Source organism: Papilio machaon, chromosome 16 (assembly GCF_912999745.1).
Source record: "Papilio machaon chromosome 16, ilPapMach1.1, whole genome shotgun sequence".
In the NCBI taxonomy this organism is placed as follows: Eukaryota; Metazoa; Arthropoda; class Insecta; order Lepidoptera; family Papilionidae; genus Papilio; species Papilio machaon.
Window position 1 is genome coordinate 2,374,568 of NC_060001.1, and position 15,128 is coordinate 2,389,695.

General features: G+C 31.8%; 2 protein-coding genes across 5 annotated transcripts in view; one reads left to right on the forward strand and one right to left on the reverse strand.

The window, feature by feature from the left end:
- Positions 1-126: 126 nt before the first annotated feature.
- LOC106715792 (NADH dehydrogenase [ubiquinone] iron-sulfur protein 4, mitochondrial) lies at positions 127-1,111 on the forward strand. The gene is made up of 3 exons (XM_014509147.2): positions 127-279; positions 352-508; positions 702-1,111. Exons 1-3 carry the CDS (start codon positions 227-229, stop codon positions 1,056-1,058), a joined length of 567 nt encoding a protein of 188 aa, XP_014364633.2. The 5' UTR covers positions 127-226; the 3' UTR covers positions 1,059-1,111.
- Positions 1,112-14,220: 13,109 nt separating this feature from the next.
- The window catches only part of LOC106715826 (sodium channel protein 60E), a 41,565-nt gene continuing 40,657 nt past the window's right edge, over positions 14,221-15,128 (reverse strand). For 2 of the 4 annotated variants that reach the window (XM_045681591.1, XM_045681592.1), the window contains one exon: positions 14,221-14,585. In XM_045681591.1, coding sequence (XP_045537547.1) covers positions 14,383-14,585 — 203 coding nt within the window. In that variant the 3' untranslated portion in view covers positions 14,221-14,382. The remainder of the gene's footprint in view (positions 14,586-15,128) is intronic. The other 2 variants (XM_045681594.1, XM_045681593.1) reach the window with 2 other exon arrangements.

Genomic DNA, 15,128 nt, shown 5'->3' on the forward strand with positions numbered 1-15,128 from the left:
TTTAAAGCATTAATATGTTACACAATGTAGTCCAATTATTTAGAATTATAAAAAAATAGAATTGATTTCCAGTGCATAAAACTTTTTTAAACTGGTGTAGGACCCATATGTACAAAATGTCAAAACAGCGGATGATTGACAGATGGCTTGAATAAAATTCTGTATTGTGTAATCGAAAAGCAAAAAGTAAAACCCAATTCAGAAACAAATAGTCGCCAATTTAACAATGTTTAAGGTTTTAACTCATACGACACGGTTGTCCCGACAAGCTATATCGGGGTAATTTTTAAATTTTAATAGTCACTATGGTTTTTAATACTTATGTGCTATAAATCTTATTTTTATTTCTAGACCTTCGTATTTGATATCTAACGCAAGATTTGCTTCAACCAATGATCCTGCAGCTCGTAAAGAAGCGCCGAAAATCGATAACGAAACAGTTATAGCTTTGCCAGCGGAAGCAAAAGAAAAAAGTGCTCTTGAGTCTACAATAACTGTCCCTAAGAAGGCAAGTACTATTAGTTTAATCACAGACGAATTAAGGACCGAAAACAGTTAATCCGTAATGGTTACTACTTTAATTAGACTAATTGTTTGTTGTGATATTTAAACACTGTTTAAAAAATAATGAGAAACATATTTTTCCAATAAAATTGATAGGCATTAATAGACAAGTAATTTCAGTTGGATATAAATTTCAGGTTGATATAACTCCAATTTCTGGTGTCCCAGAGGAACATATCAAAACTCGCAGAGTCCGCATTTACCAGCCGCCGAAAAATGCTATGCAGAGTGGTACTAACAATATCCATCACTGGGAAATGGAATTTGACAATCGCCAACGGTGGGAGAATCCATTAATGGGTTGGACTTCTACAGGAGACCCACTATCCAACATGAAAGTTCAATTCTCATCCCCTGAAGATGCTATTGAACATTGCGAGAAGAACGGTTGGATCTGGTATCTGGATTGTCCAAAGTTAGAAAAGGAATTCAAGCCCAAGAGCTATGGCATTAACTTCTCATGGAACCGCCGCACCAGAGTATCAACAAAGTAATGTTTTACATTATTTAGAACTATATAGAAATAAAGAATAATGTGTAAATTTGATAGTTTCGTTTATTTAAAAACCTTTCAATCCTTAACTTATAGGTAAACTAGCTGTCGCCCGCGACTCCGTCCGCGCGCAGTTAAAAAATGGGGGCGGGGTATGAAAAATAGATGTTGGCCGATTCTCAGACCTACTGAATATGCTCACAAAATTTCATGAGAATCGGTCAAGCCGTTTCGGAGGAGTACGGGAACGAAAACTGTGACACGAGAATTTTATATATTAGATGGTAATAATTGTGATGTTAAATCTTTTTTTAAATGATGTTCCTAGAAGCAACAAGTGTGTTAACAGCGTTAGAACTCGGCTGAAAGTTCCATAACTGTATAAGATATTGGTGACAGGAAAACTCAATTTTGTATTTCTACTGTTTGAGACTTTTTCAATTGGTAGCCCTCCTTGTATTTGACTTGCTACATTGATTTTTCAGACCTCAAGATTCTTTAGATTTACCAGTTGCCAGTTTGATTTTTTCCTTATTTTTCATAAATTTTGATACAAAATATTAACATATTTCTAATTCAGGGTGCTTGATAAATTGCTTAATATAGTGAGAACGCGACATCTAGCGGCCAGATTGTTCAACCCAGTTTACAAGTACACCAACACTATTTTCAGTTTACTATTTCAGTTAAGGTCTTAGTTGTGACAATAGAGGTCACTTCTTTGTTTTTTTGGATTGTTACAACTTATACAAAAAATAAATATTATTATAATGTTTAAATTCTCTTTAATAAACCCTAGAAGTACTAGGATATCATAATTGGATAACATTTAATAGTGGACGGCAGAGCCGTGTTTCAACTTAATAAATTTTGCAAAATTAACGTTGAATGTCGGGCATAATCCTTCTCATCCGTTGAATATTTTAATTATTAACATGTACGTATTACATTAATATAAAATGGAATTAAAAATTTATAGGATGAATAAGCGCTATTTTGTAGAAAAAGTTTTTAACTGATATTACAATTTTTGACAAAAACCTATCTTACTTAGTTTTTTCATTATTTTAAAGCTTATCTCAATATCGAATCATCATCATCAGCTCACTATACGTCCCCACCGAGGGGCTTGGAGCCTACCCCAATTTAGGGGTGACTAGGCCATAGTCAACCACGCTGGCCAAGTGCGGGTTGACTTCACACATATTGAATTTCTTCTCTGATATGTGCAGGTTGCATCACGATGTTTTCCTTCACCGTAAGAACGTCGGATAAATGTACATATGTAAATCGAAAAACACATTGGTACATGGCGGGATTCGAACCCAGGACCTGCAGATTGCAAGTCAAGTGCTTAACCCCTGAGCCACCGACGCTCCGAATATCGAATTATCTGTGTAAGTAAAATATGAATTAACAACATCGAATACAATTATTAATTAATTTATTAAATTGATTATAAAAACTTGTTTTGCATTTGCGTTCGTTTCTTATCAGGCAGAGTGTTATGCCACGATCTACTTATTATATATGGATGGACTTGGACTATTTGTGCGTTAAAGTTTAAGTTTTCCAGTGGAGCAGCACAATGCGCCCGCATTGTCTATTACAATGAACTAACGACGCCATCGCGTGTGTTTGCATGCGGATAAATTATGCGCTGATGAATCACCGACTACCCACATGCAAACGTTCATTTCAATCTCGCTACGTACATAGTGACTCGTTATCTAAACAGTATTCAATCTAAAATAGAAAATCAATAATATAATATCTAATCGGATATAAATAACTGAATGTGCAATAAGAACTAAATGTAAACAAACAAAGAAACAAAGCTAATGTGAGGAAAATTGCCGTCGGTAATTATTTTGGAATTCCTAAAGTTAGGAAAGGTAAGACTACCCTTCAATTTATATATATCTTGATTATATAGCAGTTAACAAGTTACCGTAGTATTGAATTTTATTACAATGAAAGCGTGTACTAATATTATATAGAAAAAGATTTCATTATTTTAATGTTTGTATTAAATAAACTCATAAACTACAGAACCAATTTAAAAAATCTTTCACTGTTGGGAAGCTAAACTTTCCCAGCTGACAGGGGAACGTTTATTGATAGTTTTTTTTTTATTTCCGCGAAGACGAAGTCGCGTTCGACTGCTAGTAAGAAATATTATGATATTTAATTTTTTTTATAATTGTTTTGCATAATGTAGGTAGATTTATTTTTAATAACTCTCCGCGTTGTCTGTTTAACGGCCTCAAAGGTTACAATGCATATTTAATGTGGAAGCTTTAGTTTTACGAGTGCCCTGTACAACTTCGCTGAGTGCTTATGTAGTAAAGGTTTAAAATTTTATTTAGTTTTTTTACTGTTCAAGATATTTTGCGCGTGTGAGATTTATGTAAGCTATGTAAGTAAAAACGATAGATTTTTCATAAAGTTAGATTCATTTTGTACAACTTCACAAAAAAAAAAACATATTACACCAATCACGTGTAAAACTAACGAAATAACACTAGGAATATGCCAAATAGTTTTGGAAAAATTCCGTAAGTCGGTGCCAGAAAACGTTTATTTAAGGTGTGACAAAATTATTTTACGGAATCATAACGAAATCATGTTTCGTTTACGAAATAGCTCAGTGCTTCATGAAATAATTTTACGCTCAGATTAAGTTATTACTTACTTAGATGTAAGATATGATGATCAAAGACATCATTGCGGAACAGTTTTTTTAATTTTCTGGGGCTCTTAACAAATATACCTACTTAAGTCCCCTTGATAGCTATCCTCTAGTGCTAGGAGCGGAGGCTGCAGGATCTCTAGTGGAACGTAAGTTGAAAAAAACTACGCTTTTTACGTAAGTGGAGGCGTAGCTGTAGACGTAGCCGATTACGAAGACGTAGTAGAGTAGTAAACGTAGCTGTAGATCTAGGCGTAGACGTAGACGTTAACAGAAACTTAAAACAAAAGCTTAGATTCTTTGATTTATATACAATCGTAGCACTTTTCATGCTATCTTGTAACACAAATAATTGTTGCTTTCAAGGTTTGTATCCTCAAAAAATTTGTGTTAACAAACACTTGTGGTTCAGTAGACAAGTACTGCGACATAAGTGGTAGTCTCCCGACACTTAACAAAGTTTTAGTATCTAAGTACGTGCTTGTTTCGCTGGAGGATTATAACTTTGTCACAGCACACCTGCGCTCATTCATTTATAACTACCCTCGCCGCAATGCTAATGACATAAACGCTTACCACATTCTCTTGTAGTGTTAACAAATTAATTGACATTGAAAGTTGAGTCTTTTTAGAATGTTTAGCTCGGTACTATGTAGTGCCGTAGTACTGTCTTGTCGAATTTTAAATAAGGGCAATAATTCCAATCTTGAGACAGACTAACCGTAAGTTTTCAGAACAGAAATAAGAATATATAGAGTATTTAATTTATGATTTTCTTGGTTAAATCTACGTTTGTAGCAAGAAGAATTTCTCAATAAACTTTATTATTTTTATTTTGCAAAAATTATGGTTATCCTAACTTTTAATCGGTTTGGCGACCACTGCAAACTAATCAATAACCTGTTGATATTATGACAAAAGTATTATCTACCGGTTGGACTTTGATAAGCAACTGCTTTGACTTGCTTATGGTAAATATACCAGTATCTATAAAGATATATCAAATTTCTTTAAGAATTAATTGTATTTCGTTATTCGATATTTTTGTCGTTTTACTTTCTATTTACTAAGTATTTACTTGTGTTCAAGCTAGTGTAAACACAACCCAAAACAACTTTTGCAATTAATTCATCAACGTTGCAACTACGGCAAGGGTTCTACAATCACAAGGGGCTTAAATTAAATTGAAGCATGTAATAGTCCGGAGGATCAGAGTGGAATTATTTCATTTGATATACTAAATTAATTTCGGGATAATATTTATATTGATAAGCTTGCGACATCGCATTACACTGCCTAAGCTTTTATGTTAACAGTTTCTTTCCTTTCCTATCGACTTATTTTTAGGTTTCTTAGTCATAAAGCTTAACTTTACTCGAGATTTAAAAGTCAAGGATCATGTTAGGGTTTCGAGTATTTAGCAAGGAAGATGGTAACCATGGGAACAAATAAACAAACTCTCAAAAAAAGTTATAATTAGCGATATATTAAGGAGAGCTAATAAACTGTTTACCTTTAATGTTTACACGCTTTTTGAGTTGTCGCTTACATAAACACAATTATGCAAATCCCGCATCACGTTAATATTAGCGAAATTAGGTCAACCAGAGACCGCCGCATAATTCGGATTTTGGTAATTTCTGTTTTCCTCTAACCATCTTTTGTTTCGTTTTTATTTTTTAGTTAAATACTGCTTTTTGCTTTACTTTTATGAATTAGATTAATACCAAAATAGAGATGATTTTAGACATTTTTTTTCGTCAATTATATGTTTTTGTTTGAAAATGTTCTTAAATAAACCCTATATAATTTAAGAACAAAAGAAAGAAAGAAGAAGAAGAAAGAAAGTTTATTTATTAACACAAAAAAGATTAAACCAAAAAAACAATAACCTTATACTAACATAAAATTACACATAATTAATCTGGATATTAAGTTATAATTTACATATTAACACAAACAATATTTTTGATCATTCATCTAACAATCGTTGTAAGTATTTAAATATGCATTGAAATAATTGAAACGTTTTACAGCTGAAATTGTTTCATACATCATTCAGAGCGGAAATCGGTTATGCACAAAATTAATTTCCAATTCGAAATTAATTAACATTTGGATTTTGGTACTTTACCAATAATATATTAATCGTTTGTGGCGGATTTCAGGTAAATTTTAAATTTTAATGTAAATAGAAAATACGCTTTATTAAATTATTTTAGGTCAAATTTATAAAAGAAAATTTGTTATAAGTTATGTAATAAAGTAAAATAATAGTTACACTATACATGTTTTAAGATATTATTTTATGTGTTTTGTCTTTAATGTTTGTGGTTATAAATTATGATTCGTGTCAACTGTCATGCCACTCGTGTTAACACAAAATGAGAGGGATGAAAAGAAGATTTTATACAAGCGGTGCTACCGCGGAAACTCACAGTAATGGATTCGCAATCTGCCATCAAAAACGTGTTGGCGAATACAGTCGTCAAATTTCCTCCAACATTTTCTCCATATGTGATTTTCTCACAATCATTTCTCGCACTCGCGCTGTGAATGTGGTACTTTTATGTGCAATTTACCCTAATATGGTGTCTCTCGAAACACCCGAAACAGATGCGCAATAAGTTAAATTAATGCACATATTTTGCTCAAAACAGTCACTTTTTTATATCATTAGGTGGCTAACAAGCAAACGCCTAAATAGCAAAGCGACCGCTGCCCATAGACATTCCTAATTGCAGATGCGTTGCATAACTTTAATTGAAAGACATATCCTCTTCCTATGCGTCCCCTTCTTCGTTAAATCGTATTTCGTTAGTGTAAACTCATAATAAGGAAGCGTCATCCGTAAACTATCTTGATTGCCTACGTCTTCAATGTATTGTCCGCTCTGATGAATGATCCCTCGACCGTAAGTTTATCGAGATTGACTGGAGTACGTATTACCGACTGGCTAAAGTTTAATTGCTTATAATTAAACTTGTGCCAACCATCCGATGTGAATCAAATAACTGAGTTAAATATAATATCTATGGTCTTTGGAAAAATACTTTTAACATAATTAGAATTATATCTGTGCTAATTTCTTTTTAAAGTGTTTCTTGATATTTAAGTATTATTAAGGTTATTAATTTCTTTATAAAGTTATTTACACAACAGTTTAAATTATCGTATAATTACAAATAAAAAAAGAAAAAAACATAATATATATACCCACAACAATATTAATAAGACAGTTTTTGCTAATATTGAATTTTTTTTTACAAGTAAATTATGATAATATAAAAATTCTTCAAAATATAATAAAAACAATTTAATTGCCAGAACTTCAAATTCGCCTTCTTTTTTTTTAGCAATGATCTCAAATTCTTTAGTTTTTAATATCATGACACTCTTTTACTAATCTTAATAAACTTACAGTTTTCTTAATTTCAGTAGAAGACTTTCAAATATTTTACTAAAATGTTATAAAAATATTCGAAAGTGAGCGGGCGATATTTACCCAAGCGACTCAATATCCGGTAAAGATTTTTCTCATAAATATAAACGGTTAACTAATGAAGCTGGCGTTCGTAAGACATTAACCTAAATTCTAGAAGTCAACAGTTAAAAAAGTTAAACAAATTTCCTTAATACGTTTACATTTTTCTTTTGCGACCGCCCCAAAGTAAATTTGCAAACGTCTTTAAATGATCATAAAAATATTTTATGAAACTTTTACATTTTATTATTTAAATTGCAGTAAATTTTACTTGCGGTTAAGATTACTTTTGATTAAAATAATAAATGATTTTAATCAAAAGTAAGTTTTTTTTTTTTTAACTTTTCCTATGCAATTAACAAAAACTTAAGCTTAAAGCAATAGCAATAGTTGATTGAAAAATGAACAAACCAAACTTGACACTTAGGTCGTTCTAATAGAAGCATAGCGTCTACATGTCAACAGTATAGATTTGTTCCGCCATCTTGAAAATCGCAACGACTTTTCTCACTACGATCTTGACAAAGGAGTACCGAGCGACTGGCTTTGGCGATGCGTATAGAAATGTCAAAGACATGTGCTTTTACGACATTGCATTGCGTAAGTTGTATAACGACTAAGGTCACCGGGTTTCGAAGATTAAATTGTTTTGTGTACGAAAGGCTTTATCCGTCTAGTGCCAAAACATTATAAACATTATTATTTTGTCATTCAAGGCAAAAGTAAGACGAACTACATTCGCTAAAAAAAAAAACGTTTATTGGTTAAATATGATCGCTAATTAGATTCCTCTCTTTAAAGGCAACCGCTAAAAACTAAATATTATTTTAAGACTTGAAATGTTTTGAACAAACTTCACTCTTATCTACATGTTAAAATAAACTAGAACTTTACGAGTTCACTGCAGTCGGCAACTCTTTAACTTTATCGATTCCGCTCGCTCTTGAATCTAAACTGCTAATTACTAGTTTCATAGTAAAGTTAGTATTTTCGTAGAACGTTCATTTAGTTAATGTTTGCCATGTAATAGTTTAAATCTGTGATTTCCAAAGTGATCCTGCTAGAGCCCAGGGGTCCATTGAAACCCGGCGTTTATGCACGATAGTCGGAAGTAATTATTAATTTAGATAATATTTAAAATGCGTTGAATTTAGATAAAAAAGCTCTACTTTTAATTTAATTTTCAGAATCGGTCTAGTCTCAGGGGTGGCCAACTTCATCAGATTACAGTTAACCAATGAAATCCTTTGCCATCTGTCAATTACACACTGGGAAATTTTATATGGAAGCAGCATAGTTCAGTACACAATTATTTAGTATTTTTCATTTTATTAAAAGATAAATCATAAATCTGACAATTATTCCTATTAAACATTAATTTATTTTAACGTGGGCATTGCTTCTGAGCATCTTCCGCAACGTTGTGTTTTACTTATTTATATTTTTTACGTATTAGTCGAACCGACCCACCGGTTGGCCACCCCTGGTCTAGATGATAACCTTATGTTACTTCGGTACTACCACTCTCACAGTTATTAATTACTTCAGCAATCCCTGACAGTAAATTTAAATATTAAATCTGCACTTATGGGATTCCTTAGTGCACACTTAACGATCCTGAGTACGCCAATAAGTATATCAGTCATATATGGATCATAGTTGTATGACATATTTCGTAAATTGCACATTCAACATTTTAATTAATCTCTCTTGTGTAACCGTAGTTCATTAGAGGAGGGTTTCACGGCTTAAACACACAGTGCAGCTCCAACCATGTCTAACCATATTAACGGAGCATAGTTTCAAACGACCTTAATCTTAATAACACATCTAAACTGAGAGAACCTGAATATTATGAAGCAAAACAAAACAAGTAACTCAAAATTTCAGAAAAATTTTCGAGGCTAATTTCCTAGTTCTAAAATGTCATAAAATCCTACCAGTATTAAAAGTCAGGAATTTATAATACATTTTAATTATTGCATCAAAAAATAGAAATTACATATTTTTGCCCCATTGAGGGGTCAATGTTTTATTTTGCACTCCGTAGCTGAAACGACTTACTGGACTTGATTGAAGAGCTGTTGTTGGATACGTCAGTTAGGTTTCGTTAATTAAATAATGAATTATATTGCTAGATATAAAACAATATTATAAAATATTATGTAATTTAAAGAAATGCGCTACAAAATTTCATCAAGTGCTGCGCTGTTATGTATTCATTATTCTTGTAATACGACGTATATTGCGAGGAAAATGTACAAAAAGGTTGAGTCAAAGGCGACATTCAGAGTTCGTGCAAGTTATGCGGCATTATGATTTCAAATGAGATGAGCACTCGTACGTGCTCACTGAATCCTGTTGTATCGCTAAATTCACGCTCGGGGTAAACATCTCATATCATTTTATGATAGCCTGGTAGTTGCACTTTAATAAAACAAAAAAAAAAAAAAGAAAACAATGAGGTTTTTAATTTATAAGCGAATTAAATAATTTTATGCAATGTGTTGTTTCGTAATCAAAATTTACATAGTTTTAATGATATTTTACAAAATAACACGAAATATATGAAATCAATAATTAAAATAAATTAAATATTAAAGTCCTTCTTACGTTTTTTACTAATAAAAATATGTTTTAACATAGTTAAAAAAAAACAATATCAGTATTTTCCGGTACATGTAATTCAATTTTTGGCTCAATTCCAAACTATTGAATAAAGTGCAACTTAACTACTTCAGGTGGATCGTGAAAGTTGTCTAGATCTGAGATGTCGTCGTGAGTTTGTCTTTCAATAAGTCCGTTGAAACATGAGGGAATTCAAATTAGATTTCTTTACAATATGCTAGGAGGATGAAACTTAAATGAATTGCTCGACTCTTTATCATTTTAGAGTAAAATAGAAATGTAAAACTTGGTTACAAAATAACTAGCGGTTCGTTCTGAGTACGGAAATCAGCACATATAGTTTTAGGGTTTATTCATAAAAACATACAAAAACTCCAAATCAAAAAATCAAAATATGTGTAGGTAGATATGGTTTCTGAATACCGAGACCCATACTCACATCATGGTATCATGTTATTCATTCGAATGTGAGCACGTTTGCAGTATTAACGCTAAATGGTGCCATTTCAATTGTCATACGAGGATTTCGTGTTCAAGTTTCTAACACAAACATTTCGCGATGACTTTATTTTGAAGAAAAATGAGAAGGAAATTTGTTGAAGTTATTTTGAGATTAAAACTATTGTAGTGAATGTTTTACATCAAGATAAAATTCAATATTACAGTGAAACGAACGGGTTAAGGAAGAAAGAGGTGGGAAGTGTTTAATTGTAGCAGACCAAATATTAGATTAGATATAGAGGTACTATAGCTTCAAAGATTACATTTGAATTAGTGACGATAATAGATGTATAGGTCTACGAAAACCATAGAGAAGAGTACCTAAAACACATTACATAAATTAGAACACAATAAAATATAATCAGTCATTATTTGTATTGTATTTCTTGGTCTTGCTTGCAGGGAAGCGACAGTGGTGCTTCCGGTCGTGCTGCGATTTGATGGAAGTTGCAATGCGATAGCAAACGCTTCCTTGTCTTTTCTAAGACTAACTAAAGTCTACATCCGTGCCTTACCGGGATAGATATTGCTGGTAATAGTTATAACAATGTTTATATTTTATCAATTACTAGCTTTTACCCGCGACTCCGTCCGCGCGAAATAAAAAATAGAAAACAAGGTAAAAATTATCCTATGTCCGTTTCCTGGTTCTAAGCTACCTGCCCACCAATTTTCAGTGAAATCGATTCAGCCGTTCTTTAGTTATAAATGGTGTAACTAACACAACTTTCTTTTATATATATAGATGTAACAGTTAGAAAATGTGTTTGGTTTTTCTATTCATTATTCCTTTATATACATGTGTTTGCCGTTGCCTGCATTCTTACATTGAGATTCCACTGCTAAAACATTATTATAAAATATGTCATTTGTATTATTATTTGAAAAATTGTGAAAATAAAATATTTTCTCATCACAATAAGTTTTGTCTTTTATTTAATAAGTAAATCTAATATATAAAATTCTCGTGTCACAGTTTTCGTTGCCATACTCCTCCGAAACGGCTTGACCGATTTTGATGAAATTTTGTGAGCATATTCAGTAGGTCTGAGAATCGGCCAACATCTATTTTAACCCCCCCCCCCCATTTTTTAACTGCGCGCGGACGGAGTCGCGGGCGACAGCTAGTTATTTATAAAATTTTGTGAAAATGTGGTTGTATGTGTGTGGTTGTAGACCGTTCAAGTGATGAAAAACAAAGTTTGAAGGTATAACAAAAGTGAACCCAAGCGTGTTCAAACAATGAGAGTCCTAAACAAATAGCCCCTTATATTACACAACGCTTGCCTAATTACTTGGCTTTGAATTTATCATCGCTTTACTAGTGTTCTTGGCTCGAATTCTTTTTATAAACATGTACGCCACACATAGTAGAGACCCATCCATTACGAATAGTATAAATGTTGGCATATTAATCTTGACTAAATTACGTCACAAAATAGGAAACGGGAGGTCATGGTTTTGAGTATTGTCATGTACCTTCACAAGCTTTAAGCTCAGTATGAAAGTATATGTACTCAAATTGTACTGTCTCATATTGTTGTCGCTGTGTATGTGTCAATAGAATTGTCATTGTAGTTGAAAACCATAGTAAGATCAACATTCATCGTGGGTTTCTGAGAACAAAATACCTGTTTAAAACATTTTGTTATCACTGTTTTGTCAAAAATAGTGACGATATTTTTATACAGAGACTGGTCTCAGAAACCAACGGTGAACTGTCTAATCTGATACGTGGTTATTTATGTTCTAATCTTCGTCTAATCCTCCTTTCTCTTATTCTCCCATGATCTTATCTGTTTTTTGCCTCCTACTGGTTTCAGGATTTTATATGGGTGTGGTCTCAACACATCAAGTGAACGCTCGTGTGCTTTTTTTAAACATAAGACAAATAAAACAAGAAAATATTGTATTTTTCATTTAATCATAATTTTCAACATGGTTAATTTTTATTTTGTACCTTAGAAGAAAATCATATTTCGCATGTCTCACTTAAAGTTCCTTATTTACATATTTTACAATTATTAATACGTATTATTAATAAATCTACGCATGTACCATGCTTAAGAACCTCTCTCTGTTATCTCTCTACAATAATTCTAATGTACATTGTACATCACAACGTTTAAAATTGATCTATTAAACTTTTTACTAGGTTAAAATTGTGAAAAATAAATTGCAATAACTGTCTTATGTACAAAGTTGAGAGATGTGTCAACAACATAAATAGATGATGTAGAAGGTTTTAAAAGAGAATATTTTCAAGCTTTTAGCGTGATGTAAAGTGACCTAAATATTTCTCGGCTGTGTCAATTTTAAAGTAAAAATATAGAAAGATTTAACATCGGAAATGGTGCTTATGAGATGTTTCGTAGAGCTTAAAGTATTGGTCCTTACAAAGAACTATAATCTATAGCGACTCTAATTGAACCTATTTAGTTTAATTAATGATTTGGTAAATTGACGGAAATAACTTTTTAAATTACAATTCGATATATTTGATAAAAGTTGTCTATGAGTCGATAAGGTACATATTTGTTGTAGGTTTTTTATTTTTTTATACTTAAAAAAAATGTAAAATGCGTCATGCTAGATTTTAAGAAGTTATAATGATATTTTAAAATACTTGCCTTGGCCAAAAAGCCAATGCAATGAACTGTTACTATTATGCTAAATTTGAATATTGTCTTTTACGATGTAACATTTTTAACGCTAAGTATGTAGGTGCTTATTAAACTTTAAACTTATAAATCGGTTTGTGCGGTTCAACGGTAAATATATACTTTAATTTTATTTTAATTGACTGTCATGACTGATGTTATGGAAATAATGTAGTCGAACCTCAAGAAGCGCGATATTTTCCTCTCTAACGCGAGTTCTCGCTTATGGAGGTCTTCTGCCGTTACCGGACAATGACTCTCGCTTATAGAGCTTTCTCGCTTATCCAGGTTCGACAGTTTTTAAACGCAATTTCAAGTATTTAATTTTATTACAAATATATGCTGTTTTCATTTGTTTTTAAATGATAGTTAATTTAGAAATGTGTTAATGTATATTGAATTTTTTTTTATTCATAAAATGTATATTGTAATTGTTTGCGATATGATGATCTTAGAACATACAGAGAATATAATAAAACTTTAAAAATGTTTTTTACTTGATCTATAATATTTTTTATTCTTGTACAATTGCTGTACTATATCCAGTTAAATACCAGAATCGAAATATCTGAGTTTGACAAAAACGTTTCTAGCATTCTTTGCACAAAGTAAGTATTCGTAAGAGAAATGCCACATGAACGACACAGTACCACGTAATTTTACCATAACAATTAGGGCAACTGTCATTCGTATTACATGTGATGTGTTAATACGACCAAATATGAATTCTAAATGACATCGTTATATCTCTGGGTATATTTTTGCTAATCTATTTCATAATTTAAAACTAAAACGTCTTAATTTAAATTAAAGGAACATTGGCATTTCTATATTTATCTAGCGGATCACTAGCCCTAAAATCTGCGTAATCAAATTGCATTACGAATTCTATAATTATGTAACAATATTTACAAGTCAAAGTAATTAACAAACGCTATCTATACATATAAAAGGTTTAAATATCGAATTTAAATACAAGCGTATATTTTAAACCGAACAATTTCGCTAATTTAGCTCTAAGCTGGAAATAAATCTAATGCGATACTCGAAGCGTGGTACAATCGCGCACGTAATGTATTAAATATTATTTATTTTTATTTTATAATAATTTATTATCTCGTATTTAATGTTTAAAATTTAATAAAACCTTTAACACAAAACCTCAAACAATTTGAAAGTATACACAGCTATTGTTTATTCTAGTTCATTCTAGGTTACTTCAAATTATCTATTAAAAAAACAGTATATCACTTATTCGAATGTGTGAACACAATTTTCCAGTTTAAAAACTTTCTCACTCAATATTATCTAAGACTATTCAACTATCGGGAGCCTTTTCATCAGGCTCGGTTGTTTTTGATCAGCTGGGTTGTTCGTCACTTTCTCGGTGCACGAGGACTCTGACGACAGTGGGGGGTGCTGTGGGGGGCGGAGCTGCGTCAGGGGAGGCCTCTGTCACAAGGATGCTGACGGAGCTGTTGGCCTTTGGGGAGGGGGTCCGAGCTCGCACGGGGGTCGTCGCCCTCCTCGCAGAATTGCGACGTGACATCAAGCGAAGTGAACCTATATATAACACGTCTACATTTTAGTTATGCGAAATTTTTTATTCAAACGCTTTGCATATACAAGCAACATCAATATGAGCAAATTAAAATTAATATTATTTTGTGAAGGAGTTTTTAAAATTGTGTTTATTTAAATATATGTTTAATATATTTTTTTGTGACATGTAAAATAGATAGTAAAATTTATAATGTGCCGAGTACATTATTTTATTAAATATTTAGCCAGTATTTATTGAGACGAAGTGTGAAGATAAAAACATTAGACATGAAAATAACGCATATTTTTAAAATGCGAAAAAAACTAGTACAATCCTTGTTGCGTGTTAAGTAGTTTCTCTACATTTTATTTAGGACGTAGCAGTACAATTATAAATAATACAGTTATATACTTAATTATGATACAAAATTTCATACAAAATATAACAGTGTAATTACATTAATAAAAAATAATATAGAAAAAGAACAATTAGAAAGAATTGAAAGTAGTATCAAAGAAATCAAGAGGTTGTATTAAAAGAAGCAATCAGATAATAAAATACAG